Source organism: Manacus vitellinus, unplaced genomic scaffold, assembly GCF_001715985.3.
Source record: "Manacus vitellinus isolate BGI_N305 unplaced genomic scaffold, ASM171598v3 scaffold_24_pilon, whole genome shotgun sequence".
Lineage (NCBI taxonomy): Eukaryota > Metazoa > Chordata > Aves > Passeriformes > Pipridae > Manacus > Manacus vitellinus.
In genome coordinates, this window is record NW_021939798.1 from 8,942,158 (window position 1) to 8,964,564 (window position 22,407).

At 44.2% G+C, this 22,407-nt stretch overlaps 1 protein-coding gene across 3 annotated transcripts; it reads right to left on the bottom strand.

The window, feature by feature from the left end:
- Window positions 1–20: 20 nt before the first annotated feature.
- Window positions 21–22,203, bottom strand: ERN1 (endoplasmic reticulum to nucleus signaling 1). 3 transcript variants are annotated; one of them, XM_008926312.2, is made up of 21 exons: window positions 22,097–22,203; window positions 14,644–14,677; window positions 13,590–13,662; window positions 12,402–12,474; window positions 11,223–11,345; window positions 10,690–10,791; window positions 9,975–10,236; window positions 9,275–9,353; window positions 8,469–8,631; window positions 7,582–7,700; window positions 7,013–7,204; window positions 6,182–6,437; window positions 5,346–5,436; window positions 4,883–5,072; window positions 4,373–4,472; window positions 3,725–3,924; window positions 3,375–3,522; window positions 2,775–2,902; window positions 2,072–2,195; window positions 1,755–1,822; window positions 21–1,548 (listed from the first exon to the last, which is right to left on the bottom strand). In XM_008926312.2, the coding sequence occupies exons 4-21, from the start codon at window positions 12,403–12,405 to the stop codon at window positions 1,342–1,344; spliced, it is 2,556 nt and encodes an 851-aa protein (XP_008924560.2). In that variant the 5' UTR covers window positions 12,406–12,474; window positions 13,590–13,662; window positions 14,644–14,677; window positions 22,097–22,203; the 3' UTR covers window positions 21–1,341. The 3 variants fall into 3 exon arrangements, with proteins under 3 accessions (XP_008924560.2, XP_017928651.1, XP_017928652.1); XM_018073162.1 differs by lacking the exons at window positions 12,402–12,474; window positions 13,590–13,662; window positions 14,644–14,677; window positions 22,097–22,203 and adding an exon at window positions 11,692–11,761; XM_018073163.1 differs by lacking the exons at window positions 12,402–12,474; window positions 13,590–13,662; window positions 14,644–14,677; window positions 22,097–22,203 and having other exon boundaries at window positions 10,690–10,810; window positions 11,223–11,327.
- Window positions 22,204–22,407: the final 204 nt, after the last annotated feature.

The window sequence follows — 22,407 nt, forward strand, 5'->3', positions numbered from 1 at the left end:
AAGTAGCTGTATGCACCCAATCATACACATTACTGGCAATAATTTATTAGTTTAAGACACAATGGCACAGTCATACAAATTCCCACTCTGTAATTTCTCCTTTAATTAGTTCATTGAAAGATGCAGTATCACTTTCCTCTTCCAGTTGCTATGAGGTGATTAAATACAAACACAAACCCAATTAAGATTGATTTGGCATGTTTCATACCTGTGCCACTTGGATTTGATACCACTTTGTAGTAAAAATTAAATAAATATAAATACCTTAAATAAATACATAGTAAAAGAACACCCCAGTTACATTACAGAACTCAGCATTTCTTCATCCTTTGCACACATGATGCTTTGTCACAACTTCAGGGCCAGTGAAAAGAAATACTGCATCCTTACACACCCAGGCTGCCAGGCATGGAATCACCAGCCCGCACAAAGAGCTCCATGGCACCCCTTGAGCACTGCCCTGGTTTCTCTGCTCCTGACAGCTCTCCTTGTTTCCTCTTTAGCTCCTTTTCCCCAGGCCTCTCTCACCTCTGGCTCCGTTTCGGCAGCGTTTTCCTGCTGCTGAGGGACAGCTGATGAACCACGAGCAGCTCTGGGCTGCCAGGGCTGTGCTTCCTGCACGGGCTTGTGCAGGGCTGTTCTGACCCTGTGATTTCAGTCGAGGGCTGGTCAAGCTCTTCTGTGAATACTGGTTGATATTAAACAGTGAGGCTTGTTTTCCATGAAGGTAAACCTTGAACTGATTTTTCAAGTCAGTATTTTTTAGAAGTTGTATCTGCTCAAGTACGAGGGACTAATTTTCTGGGGCAGTACAGATTAACCAGCAGTGGTTCTTTCCTACTGGTTTTGGCTGATGAGCGATGATTCCCTTTGCAATCACTGGTGTGCCCAGTACCTCACTGGGCAGCAGTGCAAGGGCAGGTTTGGATGATTTGCTACAACCAAAGGGCTCCTTTTGCAGTTCCCAGTCCTCGGTAATTATGATTTCAATCGCTGTATTTTGATTTTTTTTTTTCTGTTTGTAGTAAAACACATAAGTTACAAAATCACATACAGTACAGGGATGTTGGGTGATGGTTTTATCCAGCTTTTGCTCTCCACTTCCACAGTCTGGAACACTGCCCTGGAGTACAACTCCATCCCCAGGGTTCACCACTTTACCTCTCGCTCCTTGGGCTCCCACCACCTCCTGATCCAGCGCAGGCAGAGGGACAAGGCACTTTTTGGAAGCTTGGTTTCTTCAAAGAGAGAGAATTCAGCTCTTTGATCCCACTTTTCCCTGCTAAAGGTAGGCCTGTGCTTGGAATGTTGGTCCCAGAGAAGAAAGCTCCATCCCTGTCCTCAAACAGTGTCTCCTGCAAGGCTGAGCTCTGCAGAGTCCTCGGGGTAGTAATGCTGGAACAGTCTCTCCTGGCAGCAGATGTGCATGGCGTGGTAGGTGTGCAGGAGCAGGCGAGGGAACCGAGCTGTGAAGTAACACACAAAGTCCTCTGGGATGGAGCCCAGGGTCTCCTGCACTTCGGGAGGCAGTTCCCTGTAATGGTGCTTCTGGGGAGGAAAAGAGAAGATGGGAAAGCTCAGTTTATGTACAAGGAGCCTCTTGTAAGTAGAGCTGTTGGTCTTCCTGGACAAGGAAACCTCCTATTCTGTCGTGAAGGAGCTCAGGGCCTAAACCAAGGGATGGCACAGGCTGGCACCAAGCAGGGGGGTGTGGTGCTGAGAGGGTGTGGTGCTGAGGGAAAGGAGTCCTTTACCTTATTTCTCATGGCCCTCAGAAGGTCCCGTACTGAGCCTCCCTTATAGGATCTGAATTTTCGAAGATCTGCAAGAGAAATGACACGATTTCTTCTTGTGCTGTGATGCAGTTTTAGCTGCTGAGGTGTGTCCCCACACCACAGATCCTTGTAGGGCTGTTTCAGTACATGAACATGGACTTGAGCTTGAAGAAATACTTTACTGACAAGTAAAGGTCATGTGCCAAAACAGAGACAGTGTTATCCTTACTTTCCCATCCCAGCAAACTGGGAACAGCATCTAACTCCCTTCCCCTCGTTAAAACACTGCCCATTACCTGTCTGAAGAGGAACAGTGATGTGCTCTCTCCAGTCCATTTTCACCACTTCTCTTCCACCTCTTTCTAATTGCTTGACTATTGGACCATCTAAAGATTCTTTCTCTATCCGGTCACTGACATCCTGGAGGAGACAGTCAGGTTATTTCTAGTTTTATTTCCGAGTTTTTCACAACAATTTCAAATTGCTGCTTCTGGCCAATTACAGCCCATCCTGGTAATGAAGTTAGAATTACACTTCACTCCTTGACAGTGCTTGGGAATAGGATGCAGAAGTTTCTGAGATGATTTGTTTCACCATCTGCCAAAGCCTTTTTAGCATAGAGAAGATAAAGCCTCAGCTCCTCAGCCAGTTCCCACCCCAGATCAGGACTTAGTGCATATTCACTGCTGTTCCTGAAACCCCCCTGGCCACATCCTCAGTCCTGTACTGCTGGAGACCTTCCTCACACCAAGGGAAGTTGATAACAGCGTGTTCTGGCCTCCTAGACAAGGTGGTACTGGGTAAAAGGTTGGACTCGATCTCAAAGGTCTTTTCCAACCTCCTTGACTCTGTGACTAAGCCAATTCCTTAGGAGCTACTCCCAGGTATTACAGCTTGGCTCTTCACTCCTCACAGAAAGGTTGTGGCTTCTGAATTCAAGACCTGAACAAAGTCTACAGGAGTCCTGAGAACTCAAGGAGAGAAAAGGTCACCACAAACCTGAAAGAACTGGAGCTGTTTCTCTAAACTCCAGAAGAAGGGGTGTTTGAGCACACAGCTGGCAGACGGCCGTTTCTGAGGGTCCATGTTTATCATCTGCTCGATTAAATCACGAGCAACTATGTCTTCTGCAAGGAAAAGGGTGCAGGGAAATTTATGGTACTTCTTTGGTTTTATTTCATTTTTCCTACACTCTTAGGCTGTGGGGAAATGTAGCATTTTGTACTTTTACAGTATTTTGAACTTCACAAATTCATCATGGTCTCCACTTCCTCCTGCCTGGCTAGCTCAGGTGTGCCCTCAGAGACATGCTGGGCAACAGCAGGAAGGCAGAAGGGTTGACTCAGAGACTAAGAATATCACAGTGCAGCTCCTTCCTACCCTTTAACTACAGGAAATAACTTCACAGAATTCCAAATGTGTATCCCAGAGATGCTGTGGGGTACTGTAAATGAGAACTTTAGGCCCTTTACTTCAGGAGTACCTGAGGAGTAAACTGTGACTGCTGCCAGGCTGGGAATCCTGTGAGCCATATTTCTTTCATTTCTGTTGGCACTTAACACCGTGGGACACTCCCTGATCTCTGTGGTGTGTCCTTACCATGTCTCCCTGCATCCAGGGCCTCCAGGCTGTATGCTCCCAGCAGGATGTTGGCTTGTCTCTGCAGGGACTTGCCAAAGGGGTGGCCACCTTCTGACACCACGTAATAGAAGACACAGCCAGCTGAGAAGATGTCCACGGTGTAGGTCTGCAAAGAAACAACCTTTAAGAGCAAGGACATATTTTTCCCCCTGAAGACTCTGATCATCACAGGGTGGTTATTTTGCATCTCGGAGCAGAAGGAAATTTCCAGAATGGCACACTGAGCTGCAAGGGAGCCTGAAGGCCCAAGCACCAAGTCCTGTGCATTGCAGGGTCTGGGTTGCTCCTGGGGAAGGGTGAGGACTTACAGGGTTCTCTTTGCAGTCCTCACTCAGCATCTCTGGAGCGATCCAGCCCTCGGTGCCCGGCACGCCCGAGCGGCGGCTGAAGCTGTGCCGACCCACCGCCAGCTTCTTGCACAGCCCGAAGTCTGAAATCATGGCCTTGACCTTCCCGTGGGCATTGGGCATCGAGATCAGGATGTTGTGGGGCTTCAGGTCCCTGTGGACTGTTACAAACACCCATTTACCACTCAGGCACTCCCAATATTTACATCTCTTTCAGTGAACCTTTCCCAGGGCTGAACTTTGGCTTGTTAAACTGAAGTGCTGACTTCAAAGGATTGTCATCACTTTTTTATTCCATCACCACTAGTCCTCATATTCTATATGACTTCTATCCAAAAAATGGAGCACCCTGCACTAACAGTAAGGACTAGCTTTAGTACTCCAGGGCAGCAGAATCTTACAGGGACAATACTGGCGTCAAATCACAGAATCACAGAATGGTTTAGGTTTCAAGGGACCTTTAAAGAGCATCTCATTCCAACCCCCCTGCCATGGGCAGGGCCACCTGCCACTAGGCCAGGTGGGCAGACCAGAACCAGAGCAGTTTCTCTTCTTTTTCCAGTGCAGAGAACGTCCCCCTCATGCAGCCCTGCCAGGAGAGGCTCTCACCGATGCTCAGGGAGTGCAGGTACGCCAGCCCAGACGTTGTCTGCTGCAGGAGAGTGATGGGCTGTAAGCCATGGTGGCTGAAGGCCTTTTGCTCAACATACTGCAACAGAGAACAAGCAGAGTCAGCCCCAACACTGCTCAGCAGCTGCATAAATGGTAAATCCATGCACTTCACCCCCCCAGAAAGATTCAACTGGGTATGTTGTGCCAGCTGGTAACACAGGGAAAAGAGCTTTGTTTTGGCTGAAGGTGCTGATCTCTAAGTGTCATTTCAGGGCTAGAATTCTGTAGAGCACTGTGCTCCACCAACAAGGGCAGAGAGCTTTCAAAAGTCTGGGTGGTAGGAGGGGGAGAATGACTAGAAAAAAAATCAAAAGACAACAGTGTCTGTCCTTAAATCAGTCCAGGGTTAGGGGTGTCTTCCTGATGGTCTGAAAACACCCCTGTCCCAGGAATGTGGAATTGTCACAGAGGTGACGGTGGCAGTAACTGGAACATCCCTGTTGTCACCTCCTGCAGCGTGGCCGCGCAGAGCTCGATGGCGATGTACTGGAACTGCCGGTCCCGCTCCGTGCAGAAGTACCGGATCACGTTCGGGTGCTCGTCCGACTCCCGCAGCAGCTGCACCTCCCGGTCTGCGAAGCTGAAGCACTCGGGGAGGATCCTCTTCACTGCCACATCGCGGTTGTCAAAGGTGCCCCTGCAGGCAGAGAGGGAAACCACACCAACCTTCACACTGTGCACAAAGCGTGGCCAGAGGAATCAGGGACGTCTGGGCACTAAACACTTCTTAGGGAAGTACAGTAAAAGTTTTTGCTGCTGAAGAAAATGCGTGAAAATACTCCAGACACATGCAGAAAGTTTCACTTCTGTTCACATTAGGTATGTGAGGGCATTTATAAAAAATAAATTAAAAGGGCCTAATGCAAACACAACATTCATTGGTCTGTTCAGTGCACACATTCTCTTCTACCTGTAAACAATTGTCCCTTCAGCTCCGTGTCCCAGTACATCTTTGGGGTTAAAGGAAATCTTGCCAACCATCACTCGGTTTGCATCTTCATCTGAACAAGAAAAGAGGAACAAGGACCGGTTTAGGATGGGGCAAGGCAGCCTTTTACAACTGCACAGCCTTTGGGGCCAGTCTGGAAAAGTCTCTTTGCTCATGTTTAAATTTAACACATAGATGATGAAAGCAAATGAGCATCTCCACACCGGCACTCACCCTGAGGAGGGAAATACTCTGTTGACCAAATGATCCAACACTGAGAGTCAAAACACACACACAACACCTGACAGAGGGTCTGCAAAGATGATGGCTCAGGGCAGTGAGAGATGAGTGGTTCTCAGCAGCCAAGCTCTTTGTAAAAGTTTATAGATGTTGAATTTAGGAAATGCTGACTGACAGTTATGGAAGTGGGTTTAGTAGCAGTTCCCCTGAACGGCCTTTGAGGGGACAAGTGAGTGCACAGGCAGACCAGGCAGGAAGGCAGGCAGTGTGTGTAATCCTTAGTCCTTGATTCCAGTCAATCATCATAAATATGTGTTTTTATTTAAATGCCCCTCTCCTTGGAATGGCTACAGGTTATAGGAACACACTGCCATGGGCAGCACAACCTCTCAGCTATTTGTGTAATGCAAATAATCCTGCACAGGGTCAGTGCCCTGGGGTGTGCAGAGGGTCAGGCTGGATGAGGAGGATGGGTCTTTTCATTTGCTGAGCTACAAAATATCACCAGTAACTACTTCAGTGTATCAGCACAGACTGGGGAAACAGAGACACAACAAACCCCATGGGGTCAGCCTTACCTCCCTCCTCTTGCTCAGTGGAGAGGCAGCTCCCGCCGTCGGATGTGGAGATGCTGGAATAGGCAGAGTGGTTGGAGGCCCGTGGGGACAGGTTTGGGGTGCTGCCAGCTGAGCTCTCCGTGCGCCCGTACGACGTGTCCAGGAAATCCGCCTCGGGGGGGAGGTCACTGGGGGCACCAAAGGGCAGCTTCTGCTGCTGCAAGAGCTGGATCTTCTCCTCCAGCTGATGCTGCCTCTGCTGCTGGTGATGGACACTCTGCGAGAGAGACCTCAGTGAAGATTGCACAGTCAGGTCACACAGGGGAGCCCTACAGCTACTGGGGAGCTGCATCTGAAAGGTGGGAGCAACACTCTCCTGCCATGTCCCTGCCAGCCCTGCAGGCTGGGGAACATTCACACAGGGTTTCAATCTCATTCTGAACTTCCACTGCCAAGCTGAGAAATCCTAGGGGTTGGTTATTATGGCAAAAGCTGCTACTAGGTTGCCCAGGTGTCTTTAAACAACGTAAGGATAAAGGCTTGGATCTAAAACCTGGAAAACCTGACTGGTTCAGGTGAGGAAGAGAGGAGTGAAGCAAATGGTGTTAAGATCTTATCTAAAAAGAGTAACACCTACAAGAACCACAACTGGTAGATGAAAGAAGAAAGCTCTCCAGAGTTGGCTCAAAGAAATCACTATTAAGTCAGATTTGTAGCCTTTGCTCCCCAGTGCACATCTGGGAGGAGGGAAAATCCCTGGAGTGGGTAACTAACTCCTGTATCACTTCTTGGCTGTCCAGTGTTACCGACTCTCCCCCCACCCAAAAGCACAGGAAGCCAGGTCAGCATTACCATGGGGTAGGTGATGATAAAAGCCATCCAGCCCACGAGCAGGAAGGTGCTGAGGATGATGGTGGCCATGTCCTTCAGCATGGAGTCCACCGGAGCCTCCGGCCGCGGGAGGGGCCGGGCAGGAGCCTCCTCGATGTCCTGGGGGGCAGCAGGAGGCCCTTCTGTGGAGGAACCTTCCACGATGCCAATGACCTGAGGCCAAGAAAGCTCTGTTAGCTCAGTACATCTGGCCTTTCTGCCACATCATTTTTAGTCATTTCTAAACCTGCCAAAGTCAAAGTGAAGTCATCCCTGCATGTGGGGGAAAAAAAAGCAGCTGAAAGCCTTAATTGTGAAATAAGGAATGACACAGCATACACCAGTGATTCTGTGTGCTGAGGACATGGAAATCTGACACAAAAAATGTGAAGTAATTCCATACAGCTTCCTTTCCATGTCCTTCCCCAACTTCTACTCCTTTATATTCTTTTACCACCCAGTAAGATAATTATTCTCATATAACTATTATATATTATCTTATTGTCACATATATATAATATATTATTCTCATATAATTATTAATCACAAACCTCTTCAATAGTGGCTTTCTCAGAGTCAGCTGGAATCACATTTTCAGGCCTCTTAGGTAAGTTGCTTGGGAATTTCTCCAGGATCTTTGTAGGGGCAGATAATGGTGTTTCATGGTGCCCTTTAAATAAAATACAAATGTTGAAAGTTGTCCTTTTTTTAGGAAAGATATCCTTGATTTCAACATCTTTGCTGAAGAGCAGATATAAAGCTGATTTACAAAAGGTTTCAGAACACCACAAAATAAGATGCAGGAGAGGAAAAGGGAAAATGGAGGGCAGAGGTCCCTCAGCACAGAGGGCTGCACAGGAATACAAACTAAGGAAGTGCCTGTTGTACTGCAGGAGTGAGAGTATTAACAAGGAAAGGGATCATGGGAAGAGAAAGGTGGCACTTAAAGAAGCTGAAAGCTGCACACTGAGCAGAGCTCCTACATCATGTAGGCATCACTAAAAACTGAACTTCAGACAGTTCCTCATTTTGGAAGCAAAACTATAAATACCATGAAAAGTCAATTCCGAAATTTGGAGATTTGGGACTCACAAGACAGGCTGAGACTTAATATTCTTCAGCTTCTGTGTTTTAATCCATTTATAAAATGGGGAACACATGACCATCTGATCCATATGGTGAGAATGAAAGTAAGAATACAGTATTTACAGTAAATAATAAATAACCTGTGCCCCTCTCTGAGGGAGGGGGCAAACAAACAACAAACAACTTTCCATACACAGAGCTAAGCCCTCTTCACCCTGTCACTGAGTCACAGGAGCCTTGGGAAAAACAGTGACCAGTGGATACTTAAACACATTAATTCATATGCAAATGAGGATGAATTAGAAACTATGGCTAGAACTGGGTAATTAAGGCCAGGCAGGGCCTCCCACACCTATCAACAGCCAGTCGTTCCAGTAGTTGAGCTTGTGCTTGTCCTTCAGCCTCCCCGAGAACTTCACATCCGTGCTGGGGGTGATGACACACTCGCCCTTGTCCTCGATGGTGACTCCCTCTGTTTTTGGCCCCTCCAGCAGGGGTATGGCACTGCCTCGGGGCTGGGGAGAAATTATGGTTACAGTTATTGCTCCTGTGACCTTGGACTATTTAAATAGGCAGCAAAATAAAAAAATGGAGGTCAAATGGGGGGGCAGGCAGAGATTACTGGCAGCACCATCACCGTGAGCAAACACGGCCACTCTGCCCTCAGCAGCTGCTTCCACAGCCTTGGACATTGGACCTCCTCAGGGATATGTTGCCTGGGAGATGAGATTACTCCCCCTACTTTTTTTCCTAAACAGGATCTGTATTTCCTACCTCTTCAGCCACAGTGAGAAAAACAAAACTATGATGCAGTTTCCTCTCTGTGGGGAGTCACTTTGATGAACAAATCAGCAATTTTAACAAGAACCACAAAGCACCACCAAGAGCAGTAACCTCAGGTCCTCTCCTGCTGAGCCTGCCTGGCAGTTCCTGCTCTGCAGCATTGAAATGATTCCTGAAGCATGGCCATGTGTCCTCGGGCTCGCTGACAATTGTTTCAGGACACACTGAATTTGCTATGCATTTCTCGATAGCAATCTGCAATAACCCCACATTTCTGTAGATGTACAGTCTTCAGTGGTTTATTTTCCTTTTTAGTTTAATATGTTTTTATGTGTGTTTCCATTTCAACCCTTTTTCCAAGCCCACCCAACTCACCACGACAGTGACCCCCTCGTGCACCATGGAGGGCGACGCGTACAGGCTGGTGGAGTATTTCCCCACGTACAGGGTTGGGCTGGGGAGAGACAGGCAGGGTTAGCAACAGGCAAATGGATGTTTTACCATCTTAGCTAAAACCTGGGCAGCACAATCCTGCAGAACAAGTGCATGACTTTCCCAAATCATCAGGATTTGTTGCCCTGAAAAGCCAGGATCTGTAAAACTGTTTGAGGTATTGCTGAACTATGAAGGCATTCTTTCTAATTATGAAAGCATTGTTAGTTCATCACTCCCAGCACTTACTCATTTGATGTAACTCATGTCCTAGTTCTGTATTTTTCAATAACTGGCATTTCCCAAAATGTTGTGCACCATTTTTATAATGTCAAAGGCTTCACGTTAGGAAAAACAATTTAATTCCGCATTATGAGAAACTACTCAACAGAGAACATCTGATAAAACTTAGGAATATACACACATGTGTGTATAACCTAAGTTTCTGATAAGTTTTTTGGTTTGGTCTCAGACTTTATACAGTAACACATCAAGTATTATATGACATAGCAGCTGAAGAACTAGAGCTGATTTTATGTATTCTTTTCACTGTGTTGCAACTTGGAGCACAACCCTTGACTTGTGTGTAGACAAGGTTTTAGTGACACATGGCCAGTGAGAACAACGGGAATTTCACACTCACGTCAGCTTGCTCTTGGTCTCCGTTTCCTTTGGGAAGGGGTATTTCCACTTGGTGATGTGTCCCACCTCCCCGGACATGAAGGTCAGGTAGCGCAGGGTCTCGATGCCCACGTTGGTGTGCAGGACCTTCCTCAGCCCCTCCCTCTGCCAGATGTAAAAGGCCACCACGGGGGAGGCGTAGTTCTGGATCCACAGCACGTCCCCGGACTCGCTGTCCACCGTCACCACCAGCCCGTCCCCGTTGGACACGAAGTGGGACATCTCTGCAACACACACACACAGGGCACCTGGACTGCTGCAGCTTCAACAACAGAACAGTTATGCCTCAGGTTAACAGGAACCTTCCCTGGCAGAGCAGCTCATCAGAGAGCATTTGTCAGAGGGGGCCGACAGCAGCTCAGCTGCCGGCCCAGAGCACTGCACTCCGCTGCTCCCGCAGTCAGGGGCAGCACAGCTCAGCTCTGCTGCCTCTCCTGCCATTCCTCACTACATTTTAAGGAAACCCCTTCAAGAGCTGCACCTTCTTAGATTCACTTAACCTGGAGCCACCTAAGAGGGGTGAGATATTGCAGTATGTGAAGGATAAAAACTGGCAGAAGATGAATTGCACAGAAATCAGACAGACAGTCTCACCGGTTAATTACAGAAAAAAATCAGAATATTTCTGCCTATACACAAAACCCCAGTGCAGGGGGAGACAGCAATCAAATTCTTACTGTATTTTATGTCTTCATCAGGCAGAGTAGCTGCATAGTCAAAATAGGTGGCATTCCATCGCAGCTCCTTCTTCTTGGTGTCGTACATGGTGATGGTGTACTCTGTTAAAAAATATACAGTCTGTGAAGCAAAAAAACCTATGAGAGAACAGAATCAATCACCTCAAATCTGAGCCACTCCTCAGTCACCACACACACCTCCACTGCTCTCTCGCTGCATTTTCCCAACACTATCTCACTCAAGGAACACACTGATAGAGGGGTTAAAGAACAAGTCTGCAACACTTATTCCCTTTTCCCAGTCAGCACCTCCATGGTGTTGGTGTAACTCCAACAGTTACTGCACACACTTGCAATGTCAGTGGATATGCTCCATCTATTACCAATTCTTCTGTGTACAGTCTAAAATCATAATTTACAGAAGCTTTCCTAAGAAATAAACTTGAAAACCTGAACATCAGGTCATTTGTTATAAGCCTAAACTTTAACAAACACAATTTTCTTATAAGCTACAGGAAAAAAAAGCATATGACCTGTTCTGCCCAGATACAGGAGGGATGTTGACGGGCAAAGACTTTCTGTGAAGGAGGAAGTCAAGGTCTGCTGTTTCTCCCCAGTCATGAGGTCAACCACGTACCAAATATCCTGCTTTTTACCTGAAATCATAATTTAAGCCATGTTACCATTCAGTTGGAAAAACTGCACTTCCATCCAGCTTTTCAGTCTTCTTTTTTCTTTAGCAGCCTCGTGAACTTAGCACAAATAAAGTGTTTTTAAAAAAACAGTTTCTCATAGTCAGGCTTAGCTTCATCACTGGCCAATCCCAAATATTGATGAAAACCCCCCCAAATACAACATTTAGAACAGGAAGTACTTGGCTGAATGATTTTTCACACTGATAAAATCTAAGAGAGCTCTGAGTGCAGATCCCACGAGCTCACAGAGGAGACTGAAGGGCTCATACTGAAGGACAGTAGGTGGAAAAAAAAAAGTGAGGGTCACCTTTCAGATTGATTAAGGATTGTAACCAAAGATCCCACGCAAGAATCCGTCACCCACAAGCTTAAGAATGTCTTTGACACCAACACATGTTTACACATTTTTCACTCCTTTACTGGAAAGGCACCAAAGTGGAGAAGCAGAAGTAATACTGGGCCTTTAGGAGATTTCACAAAAACAATGCTAAATTCATCCTGATCTTCACATATTTTACTGTTGTGATAAGTAATAACTGTCCTTCTTTCTCCTCTTCTCCTCCCAAATCCATCTGCAATTAAAATGAGTCAGGGCAGAGAGCCAAAATGTTATCATTTGTAGCACAAATGAAGTGACTGTGCCTCAGATAAAGGAGGATGTCTGACTGTGTGGCAATGGGATTTCTATTTAATTCTAACTGTCTGGCAGTCAATGTCATTTATTATTGTAAGAAGACTTTAAGTAGAAGTCACATAAAAAACAAACAAAAATCCCCATACAGGCTATTCACTGCTTAGAAAAGCTGTTTTCTCCTTCAGGAAAAGCAGTTGGGTTTTAATCTTCAAAGGGTAATTGAATTCTGTATTAATCAGATTTTTTTGTCATCAGAAAGGCTTATGAAAAATCATAATTACTACCCAAAATAAAGCCTATTTCCTATTTCCCTGTCTGGGATTCTCCACATTTTGTAGTCACTGAACATCTTACAGTCTAAAGGAGATAAAATGTGAGCTCACCCATGTACAGGATCCCATCAGAACTGCGACAGGGAGATGCCTGCACCAGCTCTGGGATAGTAAATGGAAGTTTCTAGAGGAAAAACAAACAAACAATAAAAGCTTCTTCACATTGATGTGACAGTCCTCACACTTGCTCACAGAAAAGGGTGACAGGTTTTTATTGGTTGGTTGTATTATTGCAGTACCAGAGAACTCAAAGTGTCAGGTCAAAGCCCTGCAAACCCAGAGCAGAGGGAATTCTGTCCTGGGGAATTCACAGCAGGAGAAATGCAGGGAGAAGGGAGGAGCTGCCTGGAGCCAAGACTGGGGGTCCAAGGTCTCCCATCAGCACCAACACTGTCTGGGTGGTTTAAATCCTCACCAACAATGAGCATAAAATGCTTCCCCCTTGGACTCAGCAGGAACTAAAAGGAACTGTTGGGACAGGGAAGAGGAATCTCCAACTATTTTATAATAGGGATTTTAAGCAGAAATTACTGTAATTCAAAAAGAGAGATTATCAGAATAATGGAATAGATTCAAAGAGATTGCTGCTCCCTGGATTCACCCAGGAAAGGTACCAGGAATCATTTTGCAAGTTCTGATCTGGCTGTTCTGGGAGGTGGGGGAAATGGGGAGTAAATAAATATTTACTAAAATGTTTAACAACACTGAAGTTCTGAAGGGAAATCATCCAGTTGCCAGAGAAAAAAAACCTGTGGGAAGCCAAACATTTTATCTGAGTGTCACCACAAAGTTTAAAAACAAAAGTCAAACATTTGCCAGTAGCTGTGGGCTACAGGGACTGGGGACTACTCTGAAAGGTTCAGCACTTTTGTCTGCTCACTGGATCTTCAAAGGCACCTTCTAAAGGAGTCAGCACAGCACAGACATTAATCCTGCCTCTGGCAAATGGCTTTAGAAAATGAAGCATTTGGGTGAGAGTGACACATCTGGTATTATTTTGGGTACACCTTTCCCATCAAATCACACAGAGATTATTCAACATTTGAATAATACCACCTCGATTTTATTTTAGCAAGTTACAGGAAAGTTGCAGGAGTGGACAAGACGTGGTGTTGGTATTTTCAAGCAGAAATCATTTCCTGACCATCCCATTCTGCTCTAATAAAATCAGTGTGTTTCCATTCTGCAGAGGTGAGGGGCTGACTGGGGCACTTCCCAGCAGAGAACTGAAATACTCACAGTCAGGCCTTCACTGTTCTTGCCCCCGAGTGTGTACAAACTGCCATCATTGGGGTCCGGGAGGAACGCTGGCCTGGGATTTAAGCAGCAATTATAAATGATAAACTGTACTGTGCTTCTCAGAGAACAGGAAAGAAACTGTGGTCAGTACTGGCTTTACAGACAAGTTCATCCAATGTTAAATTTTTTACTTTTTATTATGCAGTTTTTGGAGTTTCATTTATTAATGTGAAAATTTAAAAATATAAAGAAGCTGCAGAACTGATATAATCTAAGATTACTAATGCATTTGAAAATTCAAAGACCCAAACACAGCAGGCAATGACTTGAGTGAAAGCTTTTAAACAAGATTTATATGCTCTTAAAATGCCACAGAATTAAAACCAAACCAAATAAAAAATCCCAGAAAGCATAAGGAAGGCAAGAAACAAGAAAAGAGTTGCCAGAACTAAGTAAATTTGAGAGATAAAGGCAAACCCTCCCAAACTACACAAATAAACCCAAACCCTGATGTCTAAGGTTCTATGATCAAAACCAAACCACACAAAAGAAAGGATATCACCACTGACTTCACAGGCATAAAGTTAAAGCCCCAAACCTGGATTTTAGCTAGAAGCTAAATGTGAGACTGCTGGAGGCACCACTCTGAATTTACAGCTTGAGGGTGCTATTTGCAGATTCTGGTCGTGGTGGTGGTGGTTGGTTTCCTGTGCTTCACTATTTTTAGTCTTTATTTGAGGGGAGTAAGTACAAACCCAGAGTCCCTCCCGAGCTGTTTCTCATTTCACAGCTCTCAGTTGTGGCACAGTCACCACCCTGATCCCCAAACTGAGCAAGGGCTCCAGAGAACAGGCTGCAGACACCATGTTTCCTCTTAGCTATTACAGGTAGTTAATTCTATCCTTTCTGTATCTGCTCCCAAACCACCTCAGATTGACTCCTGCAAAGTTGGCAACTTCTCTAGAACACGGATTGTCTGGGTTCAAAATAAACCAAACCTTAAGACCTCAGTGAAAATCAAACAAGCAGCAAACGAGATAAAGGGAACACTTACTCCTCCACATGTATCGGCACCTGGAGCACAGGATCTGCACACACAGAAAAAGAAAAGGTCATAACAGTGGCCATTCAATCCTTGAACTCACCAGGTACAGGGTTAAGGCAAGACTGGCACACCTTGCTCCTCTTTGAAAGGCTGATGCCCAGTTTGGAAGTGTCACCTCAGCAGCCTCTGTGCTCCTGGAACTCGGTTCAGAAAACGGGAAACTACAAAGCACCTGAGGAATTTTAAGCCTCCTGAAAGTCATTGCTCAGCTTTACCCACAATATACACCTCAAAATATCTGAGACCTTAGCAAATCCTGAGTCATGATGCCAACACCACAGAAATACCCTGATTTATAAGACATACTCTGCAATTCCCAAGAGAAATGGGCCTATTGGCAGTACCTCAGAAGGCCAGAGGAAGCAATCCTCAAAGTATCTGCACTTCCACAGGGAAAATCAAACCCTTACACTGGAATAAGCCTGAGTAAGAGGATGAAAGATCAGGCAAACACTGTTTTTTCACCCCTTCTGTCTCCATGCAAACATCATGATGCAACAGGAGGGAAATAAGAACAAAAACAGCTATGTTTTGAGAGCCTTTGACTGGGAAACTGGCACAGATTCTGGGCAGCCAGAGAGCACTGGGATATTTGCAGAGCTAAGCAAGACAAGAACAAGAAATTCAGGGTCCATGACACAGGACTTACAAAGTCTGTCCCACTCTGCCCCACAGCAGCTGCTGGCTTTGATGGTAATACCTAGAACAACGTCCTGGTTTTACAGAACAGATTAAAAACACGTAAGAACCCCCCAGCCAGCCAGATCCCTGGCTGCAGCACAGCTGAAAATAGCACTCACCCAAAGATATACACAGAATATCAGAGACAGAAAGCAAGTTATGAGGGATAACAGCACAATTATTCTTACTTCATTGATTTCTGTTTACAACAGCAAACTCTTTCAAAGCAGCTTTGTTCAAAACATAACTACATGGATGTAATTTTTTTCTCTTTAAGCCTATAAAACACTCCAGGTACATTCTCCAAGGTGTCAAAATAAACTCCATTGAATTCATTGAGAACCCAAGCACACATCAAAGGCCCTAAGAATAATTAACATTCAAACAAAGCAGTGACTCAGTGCTCTCTCTGTGTCTCTACAGACCACGCTGCTTAGTCAGACCTTTACTCCATTAACTACATCAAGCAATTCATTTCTATCCCTTGTGTGAAGAAAGTGGTTTCAGGATGTGCTGGGAGAGACACTCCACACTCCAAACTTAATGTCAATTATTTCTCAGTGTTTGCTCCAAGTATTCCACAAGCTTTATGATATCCATGTCTCTGTTACTAAAGAAAAGCAGGTAAGAAAGAAGCATTTGCTGACCATCATACAAAGTGGATGAACTCGAGCACTCGAACACCTTCTTGTCAGCAAAACACAAGAAAATAGTTTCTTGTTGGAATTAACTTCAGAAACTTTTCATTTTAATAAAAGGACTGCTTATTCTCGGAATGAAATGGTGGGGTGAAGTTGTTCTATGGAATTACAGTATAAAACTACTACCATGTGAATCCAGCCCCAAACTCCCTCACTGCTCTGTTACTGCCCTGACACAACTCACTCCTCAGCAGGAGGAGTGTGGGTTCCTCAAGCTCATCAGTATTCCAGGGGTTTTTCCAAAGAATGCTCAGGAAAACCTGAACAATTACAGGAAATTTCAAAAAGCAGATTATGATTTCTAGGAACTGATCCTGGTTTGTCTGTGACATTTGCAGGACAGCCTGGTTCATAATACTTTCCTACAGTTCCCTGTCTGCCTCAAAAATACACTGAAAAATAATAACACACTAAAGCATTTTGGGACTAATAATTTGTTTTCACTTAATTTTCTAAAACTGAGCAATCTATTTTTATCTACCAAAAAAAGTGCTCCACTCTGCTCCAGTTATCTCAGAGATCTGAGAATTTTGGCATAGTTTTATCGAGCACATAGTACCACAAAAGTGAAAGAACACACACACACACATGTGCAGTATTTACTTGCATTAATCTCTTACCCCCAAGCTTATCTTTCTGAAACGTATTGGAAAAATGTCACTTATAACAATTTCCAATTTCATCAACCAATGTCTCCTCTAATAAAAGATGCCAGAAATCTCATGAATGTCTCTTCAACTCCTCCAGTGTGTTTTTCTGGAGCACTGTTGGATATCAGGTGACATGAAGGAAAGCCTTGTGGCAAATCCCAAGCTGTTCAGTGTGTACAGAAGCATCTTTCTCATGAGAAAGTCCTTGAACTTCTCTTTAGTACCATCATGTGCTTCACCAGAAGTGAAAAAAATCCTGCTTTTCCTTGTTTTCTTAGTAACTGAAATCTGATTTACGAGCAATGATAAAGAAGAGGGAGATGGAACAGATTAAGAAATTATTACAAAGCAGCAGGAATTTTTTTAGCCAGGAACCAAAATACTGATTATTGTGATGGCTTCCTGCAGCACTGGCTGTCGTGTAAGAACTGTCAGAAAGCATTTACTGGTATCTGATTCGTTTCCATCACATGGGGCTGTTCACGAGGAGTGAACACAAACCCAGGGAGGGTTCATTTGCTGAAGTGAAAGGAATTCTCTCACTAGCACCTTCCACCTGGAAAGACCTTGGAGAGCCATTTCTCTACATTTTTTGTTACTGGGGTGAAGCAAATTTTCTCATTTTCTTAACACTTTTATGATCCTGAACTCAGGTCGTAGCTCTGCAAAGATCCTTTGAGACAGACAATGAGCCCTTCACGTTCACTTTCATGTGGGTTGGGCTGTGTTCCAACCCTATGTCAGAGTTTGTTTTGAAATAAGAACTCGCTCTGAGATAAAAAGAGAATCTTGAGTTTAATTAATTGCTGCCAGGTTTTGCAATAGTTTTCATATGCCTGAATACAGAGCAGTAAAAGGATGAGCTGGAACTGAAGTCACCCTCTGCTCCACAACGGGTCAAACCCAGAGTTCTTGCAAAAGTCAGAGTGAGGCCTGGTCTCCTCTCCAGCTGCTGCCCACTCAAGTGTTGACATGCTGGGACTGCAACCACGTCATCCTGCTTTCAAAATTTCCCTGAACTGCAGTTCCCTGTAATTAGGTACAGTCACTGCAACAGCCCCATCTGTTCCAACGCCACCAGCAGGGTGATAACCCCTGAACAAAGCACTAACTATTCGGCATCAGAACAAAAGCTTTCCAAAGAAAATATGATAAAACTCTGATAAAAATGCATTTCTCTCTCCCTCAAGCTTCCATTCCCTGTAGCAGCAGAAAAGCCAACTTCTTGCAATGTCCTACAGATGGATTTTGGTATGAAATCCTGTCTGAAAACCTTTCCACCTTCTCGACTAAGAAAACAAAGATGCCAAAACAACATTGATCCTAGATTATAAAGATTTATTTTAGAACTCCAAAAGTTTATTTACAAGCAGTTCTTAGGAACCTGGTAACATAATGACTGTGCAGATATTTGGTAAATTATTATTGTTACACTTCCCCAGAATGAAGGTTTTCACCTGGCAGCAGCAGATGTCCCAGTCAAGTTTTGGTTGCATCATGGCCAGAATATATTTGTGAGTGGGCAGAGCACGTTTCAGGTTGTTCTAACCCACACTTTGCATACACATATGGAAAAAAGCCAAATATACAATTTCTGAAACTATACCCATACTGCTAAATATAATGCATTTGACTTTTCTCCATATTTCACAAAGACATGATGAGATAAAATTTGTCCTTTGACCGAAATCTGAGTGTTCTTTAACGTACAAGACAAAGTTGCCTGTTTTCATCACTGTAACGTGCCCAGTGACTCAAAAGGAGAAGTGGGAGATTCTGAAACAGTGAGTTGGAATGAGCTGGAAAAAACGGTTTCCTGGCCTGAGGCCACACCATAAGGTTTGGGCTAACGGGCCAACTTCAAACCATGTCAGCCTTCCCTGCTGTTGCAATCACAGCAAATGAGGTTAGAGGTACAAACTATGCTCTGGAAATTCCTGAAAACCATCCTATCCTACAGTTGTTTTGCTTTGACAATCCTTACTAATTTGCAATTATGCTATTTCCATATATTTGGGCTAACTATTTACAAAGATATTCCTTCTTGCCTGGGAAAAACCACTGTTACAAAAGCAGGACCTACAGATCTCAGACTTTCCCTTTTAAAATCTACATGTGGCATCCCATTAATAGATAAAGTCTTTCTATCTTTATCTTATCACAGAGTTCACTGAAGTCCACAAGTTATAAGTAAGGTACTGGAAATCCAAACCTTCTAAATTGATTGTGGGCCATCAATTTTTGATTACTACAGAGAACTGAAAGTCGTAACAAAATTTCTGCTGATTCTAAATCTAGATCCAAATCTGTATATATTATATATTCTTCTGGCAAAATACTTTGAATCAGTTGTCAAGGGAAAAGTTTTTAAGGAGCTGCTGAATGAAAAGAGATCTCTGAACAGTACAGAAGGACACACAGAAGTGACTCTCAGAACAGAGAAACAGCCTGTCCAGGAGCACAGTTTAGAACAACTGCATCTTTAACATCTCCAGTTCAATATGCTATTCATTAAACTAAGCCCTTGAGTTAACAGAGACGTACAGGATGAGTTTTACAAAGATGTGAGGGAACAGGACTCTCTAAACACTCTTAAAGCTCACACCGAAATCAGAACTGTGAACATGAAGCCTGACACCAGAGCATTCTCCTGATTCTGCCTTGCCAACAGGGCTTCCAAAGAGGTCTATAGGAAATGACAGAGGTTGTTTCATTTCCAGCAGTTTTGGGGAAGATATTTCCTCCTGAGGAACCTTACTGAGGATGTTCACTAAGGATCTTGCTAGAGGCAAGTGCAGAAAACAAGGGAGCCTGCAGGAGCCTGTCCCACTGTCACCTGGCACTGACAGCTCCTTGTGTGGGTCAGAGGTGGCACCAAAAGCCTTTTTAGTCTCAGACCTGAAATGTGCCACAGTTTTTCAATGCCCTTTCCAACGAGTGCCTTCAACACAAGGTGTGAGTTCTTTCTATAATCTTTCCAACCATATTCCAGCTTTCCAAGGCCCAGGGAATGAGCAGCAGCAGTTACCTGGTCACTGAAAAATCCTGAGAGCTGTCAGAGAGCAGGACCCATCAAAGCCAATAGAGGAAATGAAAGTACTGAGCACCCTCAACAAGGGACACACCTTATTTCAGTGGAAAGTCCTATTCCCAAGTGACCCATTTTTTGCTTCATGGGGAGCACAAGTACTCCAAGTGCCTTTCTTGCCAGCACTAAGTGAAGGCAGGAAACCCAAACCCGTTATTGTGGTGATAAGCACTGGCTCATTTACTCTGCATACCTAAGATAAGCTTCAGCACTAAATTAAAACAAGCCACACAGGGCAAGATTTTCATGTTTGTTTAAGCACTGCCCGATAATGAACAGTGCCTTGGTTTCTTCCCCCAATGAAAATAAAATGTACCTGAATTGCCCTTTGTTAAATACCTTGCTGCTTAAGTGCAGTAATAAAATGTTCCCTTCCTGGTGGATGCCAATGCAGCACTTCAGGTGACCTCCTCAAACGTGAGCTACAACACATGGTTCATTTTTCTGGTAATCAGGGTAAAATGGCAGCTGCAAGAACACTGCAGTGCAGGCAGCTTCCTACTGGTAATTCTCTGCAACACTGCCAGATATTGGTGACAGAGAGGGTGCACTCAGCAACTGTATCACACACTAATATTAATACTGAATCCTGCACTATTAAATCTCTCCAGGGATTTAGCACAGAAAGTTGGTGAGGACTTTCATGAATTATTTGTTTCCAGCTGTTGGGCTTCCCACCCACAGAGCAACCACACACGCAGAATCATAGCAAGTTTTGCAAAAATAAATAAAACCCCTCCCATTAAAAATTAATTTACCAATTTATATGTACAGGCCCTTGTTCCATGTCCACTTAGCTAAGTTAACTCAGGAGGCATCTTGGAACAATGACAGCTACCACTAATTTTTTTTCATTGACCCTTGTGTGTTGCTCTGTGGCACAGAAATAAAGTAATGGGCAATAAGTGCTTTCCAAAAATCAAGTGAACACCCTTCACGAACATAAGTTGCAGAATAATTCATAGTTAGCAACAGAGAGAACACAAGGAGTGCTATAAAAGTGGATAATCCAGTCTGGCAGTTCTACTGTACCAACTAGAGTTTTGCAACCTTTCTTTTTTTTTTTTTAAACAAGGGAAGTTCCTTGAGCAACACACTGACAAGGATCCTCGTTGATCCTTGTCGTTACCAAAGTGGGATCATTCCTTCCTCAAAACTGCAAACTAATGCCAGTTGTGGCACCTTTCTAGGCCAGGACTAAGCAGTGTATGTTTGTGTCAGTGGAATGAGCTTTTCTTAGCACTGCAGTAGCCTCTAGCCACAAAGCAGGAGATGGATAACTTGCCTTAGCAAGGCTGGTCAGGGAAAGGAGGGGTCTAAATTTAAACAGGAGACAGGGCAGAAAATGTCATCACACCTATTAACCAGGATCCTTCAAGAAAATACTTGCTCACCCCCTTTTTACTCCAAGAGGAGCTACAAAAGCCTTCTTTGCTCTTTTAAGAAGTTAACTTTTTGTCTGCTGGATTTGCTTTCCAATATGAGTGGCTTCACAAAGAACAGCAGCTGGTTTGTACTGCAGACATCAGAAATGCACAGTCCATTTCCCACCATTTCAGCTCACCTGCTGAACCCAGAGCAGGTTTAAAAATAGAGGACAGAATGATGCAATCACTGACTCCTTGCATTTGACCTTCTATCTAATTTATTTCAGAAGTGAAGAGAAAGTGCTGCTATCATCTCTGCCATAGGTCATGAGTCCCACTAAACCAAATATGTATTAACTACCAAATTTTTCATGAAGACAGCTCTGCTCAGTAACAAAAATTACAAAATCCATTCCAGTCACTGAGCAATGTTAAATTTCTTTACACAAGTGCAATTCTTTTATTTAAAAATCTGTGCTGTTCCTAAACATCTGTTATAGGAAAAATCCCCAAGGTTTACAGATATGCACTGTAGCAGTGAATGCAGGGTATTCCAGAGGCAGGATCATGCAATCCCTTTGCCATCAGCTCCACAAGCTGACACATCTATTGTGCTCATTCCCATAAAACATGTTACCTACCAATTATACCATTACAGCTTAAACATTCTGGGGGGAAAAACAAACAAACAAAAAACCCCACAAACCTAAAAAAACCACACACAAACCTGGAAAATATCTGCAAGTGAAATTATGAAGGTGAACATGACTCCAGAAACACTGTAGCTTAATTCTGGAACAAGAGCAAAATTAAGAAAGAAAAGAAAGTATTTACCAGGTCCTGCAACAGTTGGAATTACCCATTAATTTGTCTGTTATTACTGCTATTGAGGGCATCAGGACACCTCCTGCTCACCTTCTTTTAAAGTCCACTTGATGGCTCCTGTCCTCTTGCTCACAGCATGCAAACTGCCATCCAGGGTTGAGACAAACAGCAGTGTTTCTGGCACAGTTACTGAGCTGGTGTTCTGCAAAACAAAAACCCAGATGCTGAATGTAATTATTTACTACAGAGTTTACTCATAACTGTCAAACAGCACATGGGCTACAACTTCCCTTCTTTTAAGTGCACAGACTGAACAACTTTTTTTGAATTTGGTGATGTTTGGTTTGGTTTAGTTTGCTGTCAGCACTGTGGATCTTACTGTGTTCAGTTCCCCTAGAAAC